At 45.3% G+C, this 24,219-nt stretch overlaps 1 protein-coding gene across 1 annotated transcript in view; it reads right to left on the bottom strand.

Annotated features, from left to right (window-relative positions):
- The window catches only part of LOC105455487 (nephrin), a 104,129-nt gene that overhangs the window by 53,863 nt on the left and 26,047 nt on the right, over positions 1–24,219 (bottom strand). Inside the window, exon 3 of the mRNA XM_011698856.1 lies at positions 5,784–5,894. Coding sequence (XP_011697158.1) covers positions 5,784–5,894 — 111 coding nt within the window. The remainder of the gene's footprint in view (positions 1–5,783; positions 5,895–24,219) is intronic.

Genomic DNA, 24,219 nt, shown 5'->3' with positions numbered 1-24,219 from the left:
GCCGGGGGGGGCTTTTTCTTATCGAGAACTCGGCTTCGACTGGCCATTCATTCCCCGCGCGCACCTCATGACGGAAGATTCTGCACTTAAATGCTGCATATAATAATAATAATAATAATAATAATAATAATGAATGCGGTTGTACCCGTTCTTTTTATTTCTGCGTTTTGCATCTCCAACGAGGCTGGAAACCAGCGTTATCGCGTATTTTCATTTATCGCGCCGTATCTTATTTTCGATTGGAACTTTCGCGATTTACGAGTTTTCCGGTTTACGTGTGCTCGCCCCCCTCCTCCCCCCTCCTCCCCCTCCGCCTAACCCTTCCCAGAACTGGATTATGTTTTCCGATTCCCCCCACGGAGGTGCGCTATCATATTCGAATCGTGGCGCTGATAGTTCTCCCGGCCGACCGGCCGGCCAATATCGATTTCCGCAGTAAAAACTCTCTCCGCGGTGTCCGACGAATATTTCCTACAGTTTCGCATAGCAAAAAATTTCTTCGCCGACGCTCTCTCTTGTTGGCGCGCGTTCTTATCATCCCCTGGCATTTGATTTCAATACCGCGGCGAGCGCAATGAATTTTTACAATCGTGCGCCTGTGGCCCATCCCCTGCAGCAGCTCAACGTGCTCCAAATTCGACTTTCCGAGACAATAAGCGGAGACCGTGCATCAAATAACGTATATGCAGCTAATGCTATTGTATATTAAACCTGTAAATACAGCGGCGTTTTTGACCACCGTTGCAGATCGCGTTTCAATTAAGATACATCTCGTTCCGAATGAATTACCGTCACGCAATCCACTATAACGGCAAATATTTAATTATTGGTATAAATTGGATTATGATTACCTGCGGCCGGTGAATCAGTTTGATTAAATGTTTAATTATGCAATATTAGAGAGCGACACCGCCTCGCATGTATTCGCTACGCTTTTCTGGTATCCGGCTCCAGAAAATTCGCGAACGCTCGCCGCATCGAACCGCGGAGATTAGGGGGAAGAATAAATGCGTATTCGTTTTATCCGGGCTACGTACTCGATAAACGGGGCAGCAAGCTCATACGCTCCGGGGAAATAGGGGAGAGTGTTTTGCAGTGTTATATAGTCGAACAAAAAAAAATGTAGAAGAGTGTGGCGAGAGAAACATTCGTTTGTGTTCCGCACAGAGACACGGGCAACTGGGAATGATATCGGGAATAAACCAGTCGGTCTGACTGAATGTCTATTGCTACGATAGTTGAAAACTGACGACCAATCATTACGCGCAATTTGCAGATATATAAAAAAAAAGAATTTTGCGAATAGTCGGCAGCAATTTATTTGCAATCATCTCTATCACGCAATACGCGAATTATTTCCATCTCCTCTCCTCTTGGACTACTTTACTTTAACTATTGTCATCAACTATTATCATTTATGCCCAAGTGACATCAATGATAAGAAATGTGTCGTAGATTGTGATTTAAGGAAACATGGCTACATTATATTCGTATATATAACAAAAACAGAAACGATACGGTCTATTAATATCCCTGCTAGACACGCGGAGAATTGTGTAAAATTGAAGGTAAAATTTGCATTTAATTGTCTGCGGTAAAAAATCGCAGAAGGAGGAGGGCTTTCCGCCTCCCTCAATCCGAATCGGAAATCAAATTCGATATCTCAATTTTCGTCACGCACTTGTCGCCAAGTTGCTGGAATTAACGGACGTTCCGAGAAACGTCAGATTCCAAAGAGCTGTTTCTCCCGCGGGTCTCATCGGTGGAAAAATTATTTTCCCTCGGCTTGCGTTTCTTTCTCTCTCTGGTGATATTGACGGAACGACGAGAACAAACCGCTATTCTTTAACCGCGCCTTCGACGCCGTTCCCTCGCGCGCCTGCGATAATCGTTTTTTCATCTTCGGCGGACGGTTTTCGAGGTGTGACCGGAATATCTTAGAGCGCCGGTGGAGCGCGAAGACGCAAAACTCTCTCGCACCCTTAAATTCGAGCGCCGCTGTCGACCGGTAATCACCTGCGATGTGAGAATTTATGCGGGCCGAGGGGATGACTACTCCCGTCCGTCCGGCGAGCGGACGAGAATGTGGCGTGAAGAAGGGCTCCTTTTACGTGCGTATACACACACGTCCTCTCGTGGAGGGACCCTCGATTCTTTTCTAGGCACGAAGTCAAGTAATTGGCAATAAATTCCGGACGCGGGGCGGAGTCGTAAAATTTTCTCGCCGGCATTGTCATAAATTATAGATAACGCGGATACGCCCGCCGCGGTAGAGGAGGGTTAAGGCCTGCTTGTAAATCGCGTGTAACAGCGTGGTCGAGACAAATATGTATATAATTGCTCGTGTTGTTACGTGATTCCTTCCGATATCGCCATCGTACATGGGAGGATAAGGTTGTAGCGAGAGGTGCTTTAAAAGGTACCTATACTTGCTTCTAATTAACTTTCATAAATTAAAAGAACCAACGTTTTACGAGAGTAATATCTCGCGTTAATATTTTCCTGATGACGGACGGGTTCGCTTGCGCGTAGATATTCGCGTGACTTACTCGAAAACTTATTTATACACGCAGCGGCGGTATTGCCGATCGATCTCCGGTTAGACAGTGCCGCGGCGGCAAACTCGAAAATGATGAGCGCGATATTAAATTCCCATTTTTATTACATCAACGTTAACATCGCGCGCCGCTTAATTACGCGGCACATGGCGTTGTTTTTACAAGACGGCGCCCCGAGAGAGCGGCTGAATTAGACGAGAGAGAGGGAGGGGAGGGGGAGAGAAACAGAGACAGAGAGAGAGAGATTCGCGCGGCTCCCGCGTTTTCAGATTTCGCGTCGTGCGGCGCGACGACTCCACAGGCGCCGCGCAGCATTTCGTTTTATGAAGATTAGATTCGTTCGGGGCGTATCTCACACGCGCGTGTCGTACAAATCCCGAACAATTTTCTAGCACGGATAGACGTGAATAACTACGTGTTGCGAAGATAACGTGCGACGGGAACAGCAGTCGGCCCGCCGCGGGTGGGACAACTGGAATTGTAATTTTCGATAAAATTTCGATAGAAATGCGGTTTGTAATTATGAGAGGAGAGGTAAGTGAACGCGCTCGTTGATTATGGTACCGCTATGATATCTGTTTTCGGCGTTTTGATAACTATACGCGAATTACGCACGTTCGCTCGCGCAAAAAAGGCTCTCTGCGGAGCGGAATGTCACGTGTCAGCCTGTCACTTACAACCGGGAACGTCGGCCGATCGTTTTAACAAGCGAGTTTTTAATTTTAAATAAAAACACGACCTCCCCTGGTTCTCCTCCCCCCTCTCTCCCCTTCTCTCTGTCTCTTTCTCGCGCGAGTGCCGCCATCCGCGCTTTGTTCTCCGGCTGGCAAAAGATCGCTTGACATTTAATGCTCGCATTATTCTCGTCTCGCGTGCTCCATACGTTGCAGCCATGAATCGGATCAAAATTCGCCACGAGTTTCAAATAATTTAAAAGCGAAAAAGAAGACGGAGAGGAAAAAAAGGAGAGAAGAAAATATATTCCACGGCTTCGCCAGCCGTGATACTTGATCGCGCGAGATCGATTTCGGTCCTCCTTCGTAAGCGTTATTTACAATTAAATTAAAACGCCGGATTCGCGTCCGGCGGGTGGAGTCTTCGGGGAGCCGCGACGCCGAATGTATTGTTAAGGATAAGCCGATCTTCTCGATATTCAATTTATACGCCGCAATGCGTTTGATCGATGCGCAGCGTGAATGCAATTCCCATCGAATCTGCATACGGCAATATTCCCCCGGCTTTGTATATTTCGATATATGTACATATATATATATATATATATATGTTGTGTGTGTGTGTGTGTGTGTGTGTGTGTGTGTGTATGTGTGCGTGTGTATATGTATCCGCCGAAACGCGGGATTCGCGATGAACAAGGGCACCGAATCCACCGTTATCCATTGCCTGTATTTGGCAACGATGACTAATACGATCGCTCGAGGCCGGGAGGGGGGGAACAGGAGCGATTCTAATAGCGAGATTCATCTCCTCGCGCGGTAACGAAGCCGACCAATATCTTCCTTCTTTTTGCTCGCTCTTTTTATTTCCGCTTTTAACGAAACGAGAAGGATGGACAATATATCGTGATGTATAACGCTGCTCACCGACGGACGGACGGTTTTCGATAGGAATTTGCCATTGACAGATTACATCGGTTCAACATATTTGTGCAATTCCGTGAAAATAAATACGATTCGGCGTTGTTGCGACAACTAAGCCCGTAACAAGCACATTGCAAGTAATCAAAGAATAGCTAAATCAACGTAACTGGAAGTAATTAAGGAATAATTAAAATATAATTAAAATTTCGTTCATAATAACTGCGATATGAATAATTGTGATGTAAACGTGACACTGTGCATAATAGTTTTTGATTTTAATTAATTTACGAATCTAATTTGTTAAGCGTTTTAACTCGATGAAATTCACTGACATTTTCATAAATCCGGTGTTTATCTGAAAAGTGTGTATATATATATGTCGTGCTTTGATGAAAACAATTAAATAACAACAAGTAAAAAGGAAGAGAGAGAGAGAGGCACGACAGCAGTAATGAATATTCAAACAGCAAATGAGACTGCACTCGGCGTGACTCGAGTTTGCCGAATTTTCCCGCGACGCGACTTAAGATCTTCAACGACGCTTCATCCACGGCATATTCCGGGCCCGGGAAAGGGAGGCAGGAGGCATGCAGTGCTTAATCACAGCGAGAGCATGAAGAACTGTCTCCGTAAGACAGAACGACGGGACATCGAGGACAGGCGGCAACCAGGTTGAAAGTAAGGGGCAGGGTTGGAAATAATCTTTTAAGACGGCCGAAGAAGTTGCCGCACAGTTATAAACAGAAATTTAGATCCAGTTGCTAAAGTAAACAGCGGGGAGCCGTCGCCGCCGCTCGGTTGGCTCCCCAGTCCCTGTGTTCCATCCCTTTCCAGTTTCCGTCGTCCCCGTTACTGCTCGATCCACCACGCAGTCTAGGTAACTCCGGGGACTCCCCGCACTCGAGGCTTGCGAGGATAGAGAGAGAGAGAGAGAGAGAGAGAGAGAGAGAGAGAGAGAGAGAGAAAGATAGAACGGCCATCCTCGCGTTTCACTGAACTTTTCACTTAGCCACGGTCGCCGATAAAAAGTTGGCTGATCTAATAACCGGCGACACACCAGCGACTCCGACCACGATCGAAGTTTCCCAAACGATTTCGCGGTGAGGTTGTCGCGCGGGTGACGACTCTCAAAAATGCGCCGCGTGTGACCTGGGCGGGACTCTCGACGGAAAAAGGGGAGAGATCTTACTTCGTCCGCGAGTTTTCGGGATGGGACGGGGAAGAATTTTATTCCCGATGATGTCAAAAAGAAAGAGAAAAAGAGTGGGGGAGGGAGAAGAGATGGAGCATGTGCGGGGATGTGAAAACTCGCTGATTTATTCTCGGAAGGTTTCCCCGGAATCGCGTATATTATCCCTTTCGGCAGGTATATATCAAATCGTCAGTCGTACAAACTCGTCTTAATCTTCAAATACTCGTAATTTAAAAACTAACTAATTGCTTTTTTTGTTTTCTTTAATTTTTTTATTTTTGAAAAAGAAGCAATTTTAAATTAATCGAAAAGCCTGTAAACGTGGCTCGCCGGAACGTACAGACGAGTGTAGATGTGTCGCAACACGGTTAGCGAGGGTAGATAAACGTTTCTCAGCGTATACATATTATATTACTGTATTTTGTGCTAGCTTACCGCCCGTGACGCGACACGTGAGATAGGGTGTATCGCCTTCCTCATAAGGGCCAGCTGTGCCGTTCAAGATGCGGCCCCATCGATCCAAAATGGTTGGCTGCTCCGGTGGAACTGTAATATAAAGAAAAATTCGTTATAAGTGTCAGTTCAAAAAACAGAAAAATGAAATAAGCGACAATGTGCAAAAATAAGATAATAAAAATTTAAAAATAAATTATAATTATGTAGCTTGTTTTATATGTAATTAAATATAAAATATATATTTCTATTTTTTAATTATATTAATACATATTCGTCTTTTAAGCATATATGTATAGTTGCATAAAATATTAATTATAATTATTTCTTTTGTCATATTAGAAAAAACTATCTTAGCACATTAAAAATTAATATAATATCTGAACATAATAGACAGACGAAATACTCTAAAATAAAAATAACCTTAATTTTATAGAATAATTACAAGACAGAGAATACAATTAAAAATGTCAAATCAGTGAAGCTGAGACTTGAGTTTGAGAAATTTGTTTTCCATTTGATAGTTTAACTTCGTTATTTTATGTCACTATTCAAGTGCGTAACGTAACTTTTGGGGAGTTTCGGTAGCTTGCACGAGTTGTGCAAGTCTTATTAAGGTTTCACGAAAGCAGCAAGTGTTTGGATCCCGCTTGGGGTATCAAAAATATTTATGTCTTGAGTTATGCATTTAGCCGTCACTTGCCTCCCTGCTTTGCTTCTTTGTATTTGGAAACAAATTCAGCTGCGTACCTGCAACGGGATACGCGCTCGGTATCGGGCTACGCCCGGCGTGTAGCTATGATCGTTCGCGGATTAAGCGCCGGCGATATTTTTTCGCCGGAATATTCGCTTTCGCGAAATCGAAGCGAAGTCGGATAAACCGGCCAGGATATTTCCCTTGCTTTTTTTCATTATTTTCGAAGTTACGCGCATACGTCGAACGTATCCGGCATTTTATCAACGAAAGGGCGGTGGCACTCTCGCTCATCTCCTCTCTTATCTCCCCGCTCCCCTATACGCCGCCTCGCTAGTTTCTGTTCGTTTCCCTTCTCCTTCGCTCATTTCATCGCTTTTACATCTCTTTTTCGTAAATTACACAATTCTAGGTGAAGCGCCCCGGCCTCCTGTTTGCCCTGATCCGAGGTCATTTTCGGTAATCATTATCGCGCGGATATATACATATATATCGACGTTCCATCGATTCCTTTTATTAATTTAAAAAAGTCAGTGTCTCAATATTTTCGAAATACGCGACTAGGTGGAATATTGCTACTCGATATATCGGCTGAAGGATCTCCGGTTGAGTTTACTCGACACTGCGAGACCTGCGTTTAACGATATGTGTGTATACGAGAGAGCGTATACCGGCCACTCTCTCTCTGACGCGGCCTTTTCTCCCTCGAAATATCTCCCGGTTTGCCGCACGATATTCGCTAGAAAGAGAAATATGCGTATATCTACCGAACCGTGAAATATTCAACGCGGATTTCACGGTCCGTAGTACAGTTTCCTTTTTTTTTTTTACGAGCGATCCTAGGGACTGACTCCAGCATCGAAAAAAATTGTTTAAACGGGAGAAGTTCTCTCGTGATTCGCGCGATCTCTCAGCACCGGCAAGCCATAAACGGTAGCCTGCAGGCTCGTTAATCTACCGTCGAATACATATTTGTACAATCAAGTGCACCGATTCGAGATATAATTGCCCCCTGTCTATTCATCCGTAAGGAAATTTCTCGTCGTCGTCGCTCGCAGCTTGTCGGCAGCTTAGCGAGGGCCATTGCGGTGTTTTCACGTCGAAATGCACACCGGCAAATGTACGCGCGCCTCGACAAAAATCCTCGAGACATCTCCGCGGGATCTTCGTACCGCATTAAGGGAAATCCCGCGTTAAAGAAAGATCGCGCGCGGCAGGGTCGGTTAAGCGAATCCTAAGCGTTTTTCCGGAGAGTAACAGCGAGAAGACGACCTGCAGCGGCGGATCGGGTCCAGGCAGAGAGAACGATCAAAAATCGAGAGACCGACGGCGTTATCGGATGTATGATAACGCACGGGGGTTCCCCGACGCGAGGCACTTAATCAAACGTTCCCCCGCGCGCGTTCCGGCAAATTCAATTTTGGGGCATCCACCGTAACATCCTCCCGCCAACACCTCAGCGGCTGGCCCATCGAGAGAGTGAGTCTTTCTCCTTTTTTCCCTCCCCCTCGTTTTCCTCATCCGGCCGTATCCCCCTTGCCGCTTCTACTTTTCAGCCATCTCCTTCCTCTCTCGTGATGGCGCAATGCCGCGCGATGAAATTTTCTGCCCACCCCTCCTCCCACTGCTCTACCCGCCCCGTTCCTACCTGCCGGAACGTACCTGTAAAGTATTCACGAGGATTTATGGCCGCTTTTCAATCCATAATCGGGGTGTACCCGTGGAAAATAAAGCGTCATCCATCGTGGCCACGCACGTCAGCGTGCCAATCAATCGACGCCCGCAGCGTCTCTCGCTCTCTTCTCTCGCTTCCCTTTTTTTTTTTTAATTCTTCTCTATTTTGGCGCACGCCTCTCGTCTCGTCCTTTTATTTTCGACGCCGTGGCATTTCGCTCTGGTTTCCTGGTCGCTCAGCTTCTCTTTTTGATCTCTCTATCTTCTAATTTTTCTTTTTTTTTTTTTTTTTTTCATTTTTTTCTCCCTTTTCAGACAGCCTTAGGAGAGGAGGCTCGGAAATGGAAAGGGAACGTCGAGGAGATATCACTGTAGGATTTTCGCATGGAAAACGCCTCGCAGAAAGCCCCTTGTGTTAAGCTCGTTTGACGCTGCGCGCGCACGGACTAAGCTTCGGGCGTAGATTAATTAAATCCGCATCAAAGTCGATGCGCGAGAGCGTGCGAATTGCTTCCCTCGATGTTGCTATTCGTTTCCAATTCATTTTCTTCAAGTGCGTCCTTCCCTTTGGAATCTCGCGCTCGTTATTTATAAAATCGTAATTTTAGATATCCCCATCGAGTGTATACGTTCTTGCAAACTCGGTAATTACGTTTTATAATGCGAAAGGCGCGGAGATAAATTTACGTGAATTACGTAAACTACGGTAAATTATTCTACATGCGATACATCAGAATTCGTACCGAATTGCTTGAAATACAGCTCGAATCTGCGTTTCGTAATTATATCACTTTATGTGAATAATCTCAACGTTCCCAACGCTTCATCAAATAGCTTTCGTAAAATCCAAAAATGTAATTAAGATTAAATTACACGCGTAACGTTGTTGGAGAATTCTGATTGATATTAATGTAATTAAAAATTATTAACGTTAATTAGTGTTTGCTGGGATTAATATTTTAGGTTTAATCGACCGCGGTTAAAGGAAGGATCAATGTCCTTCTTCCAAATTGCGCGTAATGCAACCGACGCGTAATAACAATTAAACGTCGCATTTGGATGACGATGCGGCGAGCATGGTAATGTTCGCGTAACGTTTAATGGCAACGCCGATAATTTAGTCCAATTTACTTCGAAAAGCTGCGTATCCCGGGCAAATTAAATGGGGATCATAGCATGTCGTGCATCATCCGATCTGCGACGATCCGCGACGGGCGACGATACCCCGGAGAGCTTAATTTCTATGAGACTCTGGGGGCGATATTTCGCCGGACTTTTGCGCGTCCATGAACGCGGGAAGGGGAGGGAAGGCACACCTGGTATATTTTCTCTCTGCTCTTTAATCCAGGCTTCATCCCGATCACTCGGCAATCCCTCTATAACTTGGCAGAGAAGATTATTTATTGAACCTGGGACCACGCTGACGTCAAAATAGAGGCCATATCCGCGATAAATAAATTGGAAATCAATCAAGGAACGTTCGCCTTGTTTTTTTTTAGCAGAAAAAAGATGAAAAAAATAAATACGGTTTTACGTCTTAGATCAATAAAGTTTTGTTAAAATCCTTTCTAAAAATAAAGAAATTTTTATTAAAAAAATAATTAAAAAATTTTCCTTTATTTTGCTTTAATAAAAATTTGAACAACTAGCGATATATTTTTTGTGCAATATATAGATTACTTCTACATAATTTTAAAAAAAACTATTCTGAATTAATTAGTTTAAGTGCATGGAATATGTAACTTTTCTAAAATGGAAATGGAATAAGACGTTAATATTGATAAATTTCAATATATTTTTATCCCATGTCGGATTGACGTGAATTCGGGAAGGTAGAGATATTCAACGGGAATTATTCATCAATCTACAAAATCGGTTTTCATGCGGACGCGACGAAGGTACGAAAATACAGGGCATTTATTTGTTATAGATTTCATTACCGGGTTTAATCAGCGAAGTGAAACGAAGTCGAACGAAAAATCCGAAATTAAGCAATTAACGGTCACGACGTGCCAGAGAATGAAGTCATCCTTTATCGGAATATCACGTCACGATGAGATTGATGCAGTGAAAGGCGAAGGGGTACTAAAAGCCCCTCTGTATGATGGAGTTCTGAAAGGAAGCTAAATTTCATCTCGTTTATCGAGCAAAGCACGCGTCTCATTTGATCACATAACCAGGCATTACATTCATTAATCGCTTGAAAGATGTTGCGAGTTCCAGCTGCTCTCTCGGAGAGGCGTGGAACTTACCGTCGCGCCGGGCAAAAGTACGTATCTTTTGCGCGTGTGTCGCAGGTATTTTCGTTCATGGCATTAATTCTATAAGCTCAATCCCGCGCAGACTTCGCTCGGAAGAATAAAGTATTAATAACCACATGTCAGACGTGTGACGCCAGATTATATATTCAAACGATGCCGAATTTATATATGAGATAATTGGACTAAACGTCAAATCAAATGAGTAATAGATTAATAAATGATCAGACAATGTCGCGAAAATACCTTTTATTTTCGCTTGATTTCGCTAATAGATATCCCGAGAAAGCTAGAGATACAATATTTTTTGTACGTGTGCGGCACGTAGATTATACGCTCCTCACGCTGTGTAACGCGAGAGATCGATACCGTGCGGCGATACTAATCGGGAGTTACACCGCGCGCACGCGGGACTCGTATCTCAGAGAAGCATCGCTCGCAGGCGAAACGTAATCGTAGAGTGCGCCGGTAGTTAGAGATACAACGCCGCGCGCGCTTTAGAGATCGAAGTAGCCCGTCCATTTCTGCAAATAGGAAGTCTAGTTTCGCGTGCAATGTCGTACACGTGTAACAGTCCGCCTCCGCAAATATGGAGTTTAATTTGCCTGCGACGTTACCATGCATCTGCCTCTTACGCAAATGTCTTTGTATATATATATATATATATATATATATATATATATATATATAATATATACATATATATACGCAGTCGTTGCAGAAGTAATGTGAAACGCGTATAAGGTCGAAAAATAAATTTATTTCGCTACATTTCTGCAGGAAAATATCCTGCATACGCCGCCTTTCTAACTCCGCGCGGAGTCTCGTTTTTCTTCTCCTCGCTGGATATTTACCATCGAATCCCCGTGTGAAATAAATTAGAACAAAATCCGCCCTAATTACCGTTTCATGCGGTCGAAGTTTCGATCTACTTGCGCGCACCCCCCTCCCCCCTCCCGCTATCGTTATTCACGACAATTGAGAAGTTGTACGTTGAACGAAGCTCAGCTCGTTACCGTCACGATGAAGAGAGTACACAGTTTTGAATTTCCACGCTGTAGGTATATACGCGTATATAGTCGACAACCATGGCGGGGCCTAACCGAGGCCCATTCGCGAGGCTGGTGGAAGAGATTGGGCACGACTGGGGGATGGAGATTGTAATGGCAATTGCCGGTGGTATAATCAATGGGCGCCGAGCGCGCTCAGACCGCGCCGATAATTCCAGGACCGGCTGGAAAACGGGCGGTTCCGTGCACTAGCGCGTGTGCACGTGTGTGTGTGTGTGTCTGCGCGCGAGGATGGAAGAACCGAAGTGGCGGAGGTGTATGTGCTCACCGCGATTTTAATTGAGTTAATTTTAAGCTCGCGCCACCGAGAGAGTCGGGGGAGGGGGGGGGGGCGGCTTATTCGCGTGCGCGCCGAACGAAGCGCCGAAAAGAAAGGATTATCGGCGGGCATTTTACGGTCGCGTGATGCGCAGCTATAGGAAACATTTTTTCCAGCAACATATCTCTCTTCCCTTCTACCTCCCGGCATCTCACGCCAAAATTTTCAAAGTCGGCTTACGGTTTTTTATTTTTTGCCGCGCGCGCGCGCGTCGAAGTTACATTTTACCTCACGGGCATCAATCGGATTCGAGAATACTTTCCGTACTGCATCCCGAGTTTTTGCCCCGCGCGTTTGGACGGCAAACGCGTTCATCTGCGATTTTGCAAAAAAAAACCGCACAAAAATACCAAGGGGTTAATGATGCCGTCGTTCCGATATCAAAGAAGACGAACTCGGTAATTCGACGAAACTACAATCAGACGCATTTCTCCTAAAATCGTAAAAATGGCGGTAACGAGCTGGTGGCTGGTGCTACGCGTGTCCCAAACGGCCACATGCAATCAAGTCGCGATTTTTATTACATTTTTTTTTTCTGCATGAATTCATGGCGCGCGGAAACCAGCAGCAAGCATACAGACGCGAGTGCACGGGGATCGGCAAAGAGAATATTCGTGATTTTTATCAAAGAAGAGGGTTTGCAATGTAAATGGAATGGAGTCCGCGCGGATGGTCGATTACGAGGTGTACGTGTGTGATGTAATTAAAATTATTATTTTATTACCGGGTACGCGATGAAATATGGTAAATTCAATGATGTGTACAAAGCACAGAGGCATGCGTTTTTAAGGATATTGCAGAGGATATCACGGAATCAGGTTATTACGACGCAACTTTTAAACAGGAGCAGCGATAAATTTCATCCGCCGATAATCGTGTGGGATATTCTCCGATCGAGGAAACGATTTTTGCCAGAAGATATTCGCCACAGGAATGTATGAAATTGTTGCGCGGGAATTGACCCACTGACCGGCCCTGCAGGGTTCAAGCAGATTGGTCACGGCGGTTATCGAGATTCCGGCTAACTCCCTATGGACAGGGTGAGGAGGGAAGGGCGGGGGGAGGGGACGCGGCGGATCGTACATCGAGATGGCATTCGCAGACGAAATTACGTGTCACGAAAATATTCCGCTTATTATTCCGCGGCCGCCCTCGGCACTCGAAAACGAATATCGCCACACATTTTCCGTGAGATTATTTATCTTCCGCGCGCGCGCGGAAAACGATCTGCGGCGGGTCCGCGCGCGCGGCAGCGGACCCCGCGCCACTTCTTCCCTGAATATATATCACTTACAGCTACACGAAGGCGAACGATCAAGTGAAGAAAACGAGGACGGGAAGTTAACGGATCGTTTGTCATGTTCCAGCTCGTTTTCCGTAAATTTTTGCGTCGCCGGCGACGACGCGACGGTCACGTTGAACGTTGCGGGAATTTCGCAGCGGGACGGATGATTAATTGAAATCACTTCGGGATTTTTGCGAAGCAGGAATTTAATCGTGTACCTCGTTTTAACTGTATTACGTTACACGGTGCATTAACCGCATAGGAATAAGCACAGAATCCGTCTCGCTCCCCGTGTTCTCCTTGTGTTCGCCGTCGCGCGGATTACCTTGTCGTTTAACTGCATAACAATGGTATCACGGCTCGCCGAGCGTGTTTCATTTCATTTCTTCCAAGCGACATGCGTACGCGAAAATTCTCTCTACCATCATATTTTCGGCACTTAAAACGCGACGTGAACAGCGAGAGCTGACGTTATGCAAGCCGCATAAAGTTATCGACCGCGACACGGATGTGATGGAAAGTGTAAATTATATGTAGCGGCGCAAGGTGATGCAAAATATGGATCAGAGGAGGGGGGGGGCGGGATCTTGGAGGCGCGCGGTATATCCGCAAAATTGAACAAAAGGATTTGAAACGAGTCCGCATTGCTTTTATTTTATACGATCCGGCGCCGCCCGTCGTCTTTCCGAATCGAATATGTCGTATACGATCGCTATCGCGTCATACCGTTGCGCATTGCCTTCATCGCCTTCGTTTGAGCTCACACGGCGGTTTCAGGGGAAAGACGCGTGTTTCAGGGCTGTCGTGTCGGAGGGGGTAAATTGTTATCGACAGGAATATCATCGTTCGCGGCGTACGGTATCGGTTAAGGCGACGTCGCCGGAGTGCAGGCGGCTAAATCGATTCTCAAGCAATTACCACCTACGTAACACGAGCGCCTGAACCGACGTGCTAAACAGGGGCTGCGATTTCGTGCCACGATTCCCGGTCTCTCTTCCCCACCCCCCGCGTTTTATCGAGTATATATATATAGGGCGAAGCGTGAACGATTGAATCGGGCGCGAGTTTTAAACGCAACGTGAAATAACAACGTCCGTTTATGGCTGGATTTCGTCGTACAGTTCCGAAGAAAAATCAAGCGGCGGAAGAAGCGCGTGGGGATCACGAAAACGCCGTTTCTCGGCGCGTCGCGTCGGCGAGCTGACTGGGTCGAGAAGTTGGAAATCGGCGATGTTGTTGGAGAGAGAGAGAGAGAGAGACACTCGAAAGGGAGAAGTTTCTCCCGTTTATTTGTCGCTCATAACGAGCGAAGTTGCGCGACTTTATAATACTACCACGACAATTCGTCGGATTTAATATGCATCGCGATAGAATTCCAACTGGAGACAGGGGGAGGGTTTATTATAGAGGCCAGGCACCTGATTTTCTCTCTGCCAACCACCTTTTCCCACCGTTTTTGCACTCCTCCGCCCCGGCGCGAGCCGATCATCTTGTCGCATCGACGCGAGAAGAAATTCTCGATATATACCGCGCCATTATCTCCGCGAGTGAGTGAATTGCGCGCTAATGGATTACATCCGGCGGACGGTTACGTTCGAGTTAAGATCCATCATTCGTAACTGCGCTATTAAACTCCCCGAGGCTTTCTCCCCCCCCCTCTCCTCCCCTCTCTCTCTTTCTCACCGACGAGGGATTACACGTATATATGCGCCGGCGACACGACGCGGCACGACGCGGTGTGCGGGTGCTCCGTCCTCGGATTTCAATAAAAACGTCAAATTTTATTTTCAAATTCACCGGCACCACCGTCGCGCCCATCGTTCATGTTCCTTGTCACCGTCGAGCTCGTCTTCTTTCGTCTGGGGGGGTCCCGTGTCGTTTTTCTACCGTCCTCCCTTCTCCTCCTTCTTCTCTTCCTCTTTCTCCGCTTCTCCTCCCGCCTTTCTCGGCGGGTCTCTCGGCACGGTCTGTTCGCTGTGTGTCACCGAGCGTGTTTCCTCCTCGTTTCCCTCCGCGGAAAACCGATCGCAATAGAAATGAGAGTTTCAACCTACTGGCGAGACTACCACGTATTATTTTCGAGACGTGATCGGTCGTTATATAGCTGAAGGGTCTCTCTCTCTCTCTCTCTTTCTCGCTACCTCTCTCAAGATACGTTTAACGGTCGCCGGATGAAACGAGTGGCGTAATTGGAGCGGCTCGGACATAACCGTTCGAGTCTAAATATCTCTCGAGTTTTGCGCCGTCGCGCCGTTTCCGCGCGTGGTGTAACAAGACAGGTATTCCCCTCCGGCATATATCGAAAGTCACTGCGCGACAGTGGGACATGGAAAGGTATACGTCCGCGATACCAGCGGTATAACCCAGCGGAAAACGGTTTGTCAGGAGGTCGTGAATTAATTCGCGCCCGGCACACCACCCACCCTCACCCTCGGCCCCACCCGTTCACTCCGCCGGAAAGTTAAATTCACGAGGTCGTGCGAGGTACACGAGTTTCCACTATCGTTCTAAAATTCAAACGAGCCACCGGCGAACTGGGCACGGTACTCGATCGTCGGGGTCGCGCCGCGGTTTTAAAATACTTGTCCGACCGAGACCACCTGAGTCGACTGCGAAACGAAATTCGCGAACGATATCTCGCAGAGGGAAGGCAGCGGGGCGGGGAGGGGGAATAACCGTGGTATATGCTGGAGTACGCTGCTGGAGGCGACTACATTTTAGAAAGTAGATTGCTCGGGATCTGATACGCTCAGTTTTGGTGCAAAGCGAAAAATTAGCCGTTCTTTTTTATCGAAATTCCGTTCTTGAAACGGAGCTGTTAATAAAAATCAGTATTATAAGATCGCTGCCGTAATCTCGATAAAAATTATATCGACATGAAATACGTCGAACTGTCTGTCCGCGTGGAATAAAATGCTGGAGCTAGCTGTATTGCTGACCAGCAGATAAAATTTAAGGCGTTATTGACTAAAATTCGTTCTTAATTCAAAGCTTGCTCCTTTCATTACTGTGTCTTTCGCGTCAATTCATTCTGAAAGTCCGTTTCTGGTTTTAAATTCACCGTCCGTCCGGAATGGCCCAATCGCACATAGACGGAGTTTCATCTTCAAGAATATTTCATCTTCCGTTCGAGTGGCGGAAGCAAAATGAGACATTCACGAGCGTCGTTCCGATTTAAAGTAATCGCCCTCGTCCAGTCTCGTTCATCTCTCCGTCTTTCGTAGATATATACGACGCGTTTCATCAAGAAAGCATAAGCGCGGCGAGAGAGCGAGAGAGATAGACAGATGGATAGAAAGAGAGAGAGAGAGAGGGGGGGGGGGAGAACTAGAAGCAAGTGGAAAAACGAGGAAACGAACGTGGCAACTTGTTTCATCCTCCGTTTCTCTCTCCACATCCGTCCTTGTTCCTATCCGGTTATTCTCTCCCATTTTCTCCCTTTCTCTACCGCTCTATCTATCTCGCCGCTGGTCGATTTGAATAAGCCTGCTGAGCTTGAAGCTCTCGCGAGTTGAAAAGCCGCACAGTGTTTGTCGAATGCCACTTCGTATGCCAGCAACGCGAAGTACGTTCCTAAGCAGGCGAGCATTTTCATATTCGGCCGTGTGCGCATTGTACGTGAGCGAGTTTTTATGCCAAATGTAGAGACAGGCGAAATGGAACCGAGAATGCAACGGCAACTCTCTTTTTCCCCCGACGAAATCTGGGATTACCATCGCCCTCGTTTCGGGTTCACGGCTCGACGGGAAAGAAACGCTTAAAGCGCGATGATAAAGTTTCAGCGATACGCTGCTCCCGCATGGCTATATATTGCGCAATAACGGTCGCATATACATAAAACATTGGCAAATATTTTCGATAGTTGAGTGTATAATATCATTATCACTGTATAACCATATTGGAACGCGCTTATTAATACTCTAATTAAATTATTATACAATATTAATTATATTGTACCACTTAATTGAATAATTAATTAAATTAAAGCGTAATATTATTATAAATTAATAAATCAATCGTTTCCTTGAAAACTAGATATTTGTATACATAGAATGAAATTGTTGTCAAAAGATTTGAAGATTGATATATTTATTGATTAATTAAGCTGCAGATTACAAAAACGACCGGGGTCTCATAAATAAATAAAATTGAATAGTAATGCGATTTAATTGTTTCTTTGTGTTATTGTATATGCAATTTCTTGGCCACGTTTCTACAATTTTGCAGTTGCGGAAAAGATCGCTTTCGTTAAGGCATTAAAGATCATTTCTTAATGAATGAAAAGTACAATCGAGTAATTATCTTGAAACTGCAGGCGTAACTCAGGGAGAGCCACTTTCGTGTTCGCAATTATGAAATATAAAGGAACGCGGCATGGAAAATTTACAGGTTACAACGACGGCGTGATTATTCAACGTGTAAATTACCAGCGTGGAAATCCGATGACATACCAGGGGGGAAGAATCTCGGCAATCTAGCTACCGTAAATGCCGGGCCTACTTTATCGGGGCGACAATAGCTGCCTGCGGAATGATACGCGGCCGCTTCGGGTAATAATAAATATTGGATTCCAACGGATTTCAATATCACTCCGTTGCACGAATCATCCTTCATTTCGCATTATTGGAACAGTTACGAGAGTTTCTTTCCTGCTCTCGCTCTTTTCTTCCTACCTGCCTTGATTTCTCTCCCTCTCCCTCCTCCTTCCCCTCCTCCTCCTCTTCCTTCTCTCGTTTCTCTCTCTTTCCCCCTTACTATCATCCAAATCCAGTAACCCGGGCGGTCCAGGAGCTCCCTTGTTAAATTTTTACGGCCAGCAGTTTTTGCGACGAGCAACGTACGGGGACAAGTGGAAGCGGGTTTCGTGTCATCCTTCAGGATCGCCTGGAATTTATGGGGCTCGGCACATCGATATACATTTATAGAGCACCGTCGATACATTTAATCGAATATTCGAAGCGGCGCGGCGGTGGGCCCCGGGATGAAGGGACGAGGTTCGACGACCTTATACGGACTTCCGCGTTATCTCTTCGTCCTACGGTACGTGCTATCGACGCTGATCGATCTCGAATACGAAATCCTCGTATTATCCAAGCTACGTGCTACTAACCCGAAAGGGGAGCGGGGTGTTGTGTGGTATCAGGATGGTGACCTTGGATTTATGGGGATTCCGCAACGTGCATTGGCAGCGGTCGTGAAGTATGTTAATTTTGCAACAGTTTACGAGCACGAGGGCTAGGAAACGCTCAAACTCGGTGAAATCGTTCGTGACAGTCGACAACTTGGATCGAAAGAAACGAGACATATCGGAAGAGTAATATAGCAAAGAGTCTGTAAATAAAAAATGATTCACTAAATCTACAACTGTGTGTACTTACTGTACATGCACTCTGACTTCATATTTAATTAAGTTTGATTTTTATCGTGTTTTACAAGATAAAAGTTATAAAGTAAAAAATTATTTTATATAAGAAATTAATATAAATTCGTTCATAAATAAACTTGAATATATACTTGTACATATACTTACAAATTTGAATATTACTAAAACGCTGAAATTGTTATTTAATTTACAGTTAGACCTCGCAATCAGAATTATATTAGTTATAATTACATTATATTTTTATTAGTTATATTTTCATTATTTATTTTCCAATTTATTATCCAACAAGTTATTTTTATTATTATTTTTAGAATAGCATTTTGAGAACTAATCCAATAAATGGTATAATGTAGTTTGTTTAGATATAATTTCATTTAATTAAATTTCGAGAAACAGAAACAGTAATTAAGTTAAACAAAATCATGCAAAGTTTTTTTCACAATTAATTGTAAGTATTAGATATTTTTGTTGTTTATTTGATATTTTTCTAGATAAAAATATAAATTTTTATTCCAAAACTAATACCTTTAATCCCTCTCTGCACTGACATAACGAATGTGTACCTTTAATAGAGCCATGTATGGAGCCTGGTATCTAATAAAATGGCGAGGTACGCGATTTTTAACGAAACTATGAGAGAGGGAAACTAATTGGACGCGGAACGATGACGAAAAATAAAATATTTCCTTCGACGGTGTGCGAATGGAACTCGATATGAAAGAAGGCTCTCGATGATGAAAAGATATCCATCTCTCCGCAACAACGTCTTTCATCTTTCCATACGCCTCCTACCTCGCAAGTCTGCCTCAGCAACGTGGTCAGAGCCGAGCTGATTGGCCGGAACTCCGTGAAAGGAGACTCGATCGAAAAGGACGAGAGAGACTTTTTTTTCCGGACCTTGTCTCACAGTCTGAGATTCGTACTTCCTTTTTCTTGCGGGACATCCTCCCAACTCCCATTCCCCTCTCCCTTTCCCTATACCCTCTATACCTACGACCGCGCGAAGTCGATAAGTCAAAGCGGCCGACATTTTAATTATGGCACACCCGGAAATTGCAAGGTACACGGAAACGAATGTAACGCCAGCGATCCTCGTTAATTCTTCCAGCCCGACCGCGTCTTTCCCATCCTGCCTCTCTTAACCGACTCACTCTGTATTGTCTCGTACAGAAAATATGTGCTCGAACGATACGATGTGAATCTACTTTGACTGCGATGCAGGTGAAACGAGTGAATTTTCAATAATTGAAAATCAGTTTTTATGTTCTTCCATAAATGGAAATGGGAGAAGTTACTTTTCTAAATAGCTGAAAGAGAAAGAATTGAGAGAGAGAGAGAGAGAGAGAAAAGGGAGAAGTTCTAATGTTTAAACGTTCGTTTTTATCTTTTACAATATATACAATTATTTGCTGATATACCGCGATGGGACTTCAGGGACTTCCGGATTCCCGCGCCGCTAAATAAATGTCTCCATCTATCTATTTATCTCTTCAGAGCCTTTTTTTCACGAAAAACGAAATGGGATCGAACCGTTCTGTTTTTATCGGGCTACGAGATTTGAATTATGATCGTTACGATATTGACCGCGGATTAATGTCCGATTTCCTCGCCGGATGTGGCCGCTAATGGACGTGCGAGTGACTCGAGAAGATATTTATTGGAAAAGCGATCGGCTCCTTTGAGAAAAGTTTTCAATAAAAAATATTCGCATTTAAAGGTAAAGATAGATGAGAATCTAAATTGCAAGCGCCTTTTACTATTTGATCCATATTTATAATTCTACACGGAGAAAACAATTATGCTGGATCCAGATCTGAAAATAATTTTTGTTCAATAATCAAAATAATAATTTATAATCAAAATAATAATAATAATTTTGTGTAAAAGTCAAAATTATTGCTTTAGAATATCAAAACGTTTTATAGCAATGCTTATCAGTTTTAACATTTCAATAAATTATTTTGATAACTTAACAAAAAATTATTTTTAGATTATTTTCAGATCTGTATTCAGCAAAATTTTTAAACCTTTCAACAAAATTGTTCTTTCCGTGTACCAAGCACGTTGCAAGAGAGAGAATGTGGAATATTGTGCAATACTTAAAAAATAATGCGCGTCTATACGATAATGCTTACGCTACTTCACTTTTTCACGCAATCGCTCGTTTCGCGTGCGCGCATCAAAGTTCCTAACATATCTTACCTCCTATATTCGCCGCTACCCTCGATAACACACAATCGAATCGTAATTACGGTAGCGTGTCTTCGTCCGGCCAGACTTAAAAGTTACGGCAACTCTCGCGAGCAATCGTCAGGGTCGTTTAAGCCTAAGTGGTCTAATTTTCAACCACCAAATGGCTGTCTTCGAATTCCTTAGTAGCTCGTTAACCGCCAGTATGGACGAGGAAGTGTGTCTGCGGGTCTTTATTGGTTTTAGATATCTGCTGAGGTCGCGTATAGAAGTTCCACGAATGAACTATACGTACGTATATATATGTATATGTATATATATTCTCTGGCCGTTTGATACTCCACTCTTCCCGATTCTGCTTTCCAAACGGCTTTTCACCGATTTTTCCTTCGATATTTTACGAACCACGTGAAATTATTTTTAAAATAACTTCCATAAACCCAATTTCGTAAGGAAAATTAATTGATACGGCAATGCGATTTCGCTCGAAATTTTTCAATTTAATCCTCCGCGCTCGCACCGCCCGTGCATTCCCGATGCACTGCTCGATGCGCGCGTGCTTTCGCAACTTTCCGGCAAGAGAGCCGAAATCCGGTAGACGATAGACGATAGACGCATTAACGAAGCCGGCGGCAAATAACCTCGAAAAAAACCAGCTTATACTTACGCAGAATTATGGAATCCTCTGCCGCCGCGCGCAAAACTGCCGGCCGCTATGTCATCGCCGAGCAAGTTGCGACGTCGCCGACGTCTCTCCGGGAAAAATGTTATCCGACACCATACGTCTTCGGGATAATGTAAAGAGAGGCGAGGGTCGGCAAGAATAATGCGGGCGTTTTCAGAAGTCGTCGACGGGCGAAATGGATTCTCGCGAGTTATCCATGGGATATGGGTTACGGGTCGTGGAAAAGAGGGACGAGGGGAGGCAACGAGGCAGGGCCCATATTCGGACTCCGTGACTCGGGAAGGGGAGGGGGATGTGCGAAACGACGACGGATGAAAAAGTGCTCGCGATTCGTATAAAGTGATTTTAAGTGAGAGTCAGCTCGCGTCGAAAGTTCGCCCCGCTGAGATATGACGGCAAATATTAAAATCTGCTGGCCGGTCGCCGGAATTCGTGGCCCTTCGGCGCGAATCCATATAAGGGCGAGTGATTCTTATCTCATGGGGAGGTACACGATGAAATTGAAAGAGGCTGTGGATATATGGGGGGAGAAATAATCAGCCAGTCTTTGCTATTAACGCTCGAAAGATCGAGTGACATGGTGAATATAAAAAAAAAATTAACCTTTTTTTCTAGTTTTTCCTGATTGATGGGAAAAGGATATATTTTATCGCGGGGTAATACAATCGAAATGAACGTTTCGTCCGTTCTGGCGTGTCGCTCCGGGCATATTTACAGACTCACACGTTTACGTAACGCGCAATCGATGACTTATGCAAAGCCGATCCCTGCACCGGCGTCCAACGGCGACCTCTCGCCGAATTTATCGCGGTAACGTATGATTATGTAGGCGGCAGGTTCCAGTTTCCCGAGCATCGATCCGGCTCGAACTCCGGTTCGCATCGTAAAGTCAACGCGGTTTCAATAATACCTTCGCTATTTTGCACGTCCCGTTTATTGCGGCGCGACGCGCGACAGTAATTCGTCAGAGAGAAAAAAAAGGTGGAAATTCTATATAGACGACGGATCGTCACGTGCAATAAAGATCCCGCACGACGACGGGTGTGCCGTCGTCGTGGTATGTTCCCAGCGGTGGGTCGGATGTCGCGTAGGATGTTACGGGGAGGGGGGAGGAGAGAGAAGGAGAAGAGAGGATGGGGAAGATATGCGCCCGCTGAAATATTCGTCTCTCGGCGGTGGATACGGCGAGGAAAATTTTGTGTACTTATCGAGTTATGTACTCGCTTCACGTTCGTCGGATGTATCGAGCCAATTTGGGCGTCTGCAGTCAGATCAACTGCAGCTGCAAGACGAGGGGGCGGGAAACGGGGGGAACGAGAGGAGGGAAAAAGGCGCGGGGGGCCGGGTGCGGATAGCGAGGATCCGGAGGGCCAAGCCCGGAAGGTAAAGGAGCCGATTTCTACGCTAATATTTGCGAAACATTACGCCACGGCAAAGCGACACATACTCGCGGAATGAACACTCGTCAAGAGTGAGGTAGAGGAGAGGGAGGAGGGGGAGCGTTCTTAGCGGGACATCTCGTGCCGAATTCCGTCGTCGGCGCGGATCTCGCGAATCCCGCGCCGACGACGAATGGAGTTCGTTTGCCGTGATTTGCATCTGAATCGAATCGACGCTCGCTCACAATTAGACCGATCGACCGTGATGGGATCGCTCGAATGGGATTGGTCTCCCTCGGAGAAACATCGTCGAGAAAAATGCATGAAATCCTACCGCTTTGAAGTGTCTCGAGTCTCTCATCCGGAAACTTCCAACCCTCAGCCAGACACTATACATTTTCGCGATCTTTTGACGTCGTGGGATTCACGCGTTATCATTTTAAAGAGAAGGAAATCTTACGAGTTAAAAGATACAGAAGTGATTTTGATCTATTATCTTACACGTACTTATGTAGAATTGTACTTTTTCATTATTTTATTAATTGCAAGTAATTTTAATATATATTTTATACCTGTTTTATGTAGATATCTATAAAAATCATAATTTTGGCCACAAAAGATCTTATTAATAAATCAACATTATACATATGTAATATGCAGCGCATATTAAATATTTCGAATTTTATATTTGGAACGGTTGCATTATTTTCCAGCAAAATGCATAAAGCGTACGGTACATACAACCCTTCCTCGCCTCTCCTCCGCGCGTACGCTTGTCGTTATTTAATAATTAAGCAGATTAAAACGACTGTCCCTTTTATTTATTTAATCAACTCCGTGAACACGCGGAACGAGTGGTGGATTATAAACTGTGCAATCCGCGAGAACGAGAAATTCCCTTTGAGCGCGACCTCGCGCCGTTTCTCCTAGCCAACTTCGAGAGGGTGACCTCGATAGTTCGAATCAGCCGCAAACGATGACGTAATTCGGGCAGGCGCGGGGGAGGACGCGATATTAGTCGAGGTGTTCGGATACCTCCGGCAACTAACGCGATTACCGAGCCGTTTTTGGTTACCCACGCGAGATCGTAGCGCTGGGGCTAGGGGAGAGGGCGGGGGTGCGAGGAATGCCCGCACCGCACCACCGCTCTCCCTGTTTTCTCTCCCCCCCTTCCCCTCCCTCCCATGTCGTAGAGCCGCACGTCCACACGCCCCGTTTGTTCCGGCCGCGCGTTATACGCCGAGGGCTCGAGGGCCCGGAGAGATGTGCGGGCGAAACTTCTTCAGCAAGTACTGCGCATAGCACCGGCATCTACTTGGAATAATTCGCGTAGTTAGCGCGCGGCAGTTTATCACGCCGCGGGTGACAACGTTCGCTCGCCCGTACATAGGTACGCTCGCACTTGCGGGTCTCAAGCCGACAAGAGGGGGTGAGAGAGAGAGAGAGAAAGAGAGAGAGAGAGAGAGAGAGAGAGAGNGAGA

The sequence above is a fragment of the Wasmannia auropunctata genome, unplaced genomic scaffold (genome assembly GCF_000956235.1).
Source record: "Wasmannia auropunctata unplaced genomic scaffold, wasmannia.A_1.0 LD335903.1, whole genome shotgun sequence".
Taxonomy (NCBI): domain Eukaryota; kingdom Metazoa; phylum Arthropoda; class Insecta; order Hymenoptera; family Formicidae; genus Wasmannia; species Wasmannia auropunctata.
This window is presented reverse-complemented; position numbering and strand designations above follow the sequence as displayed.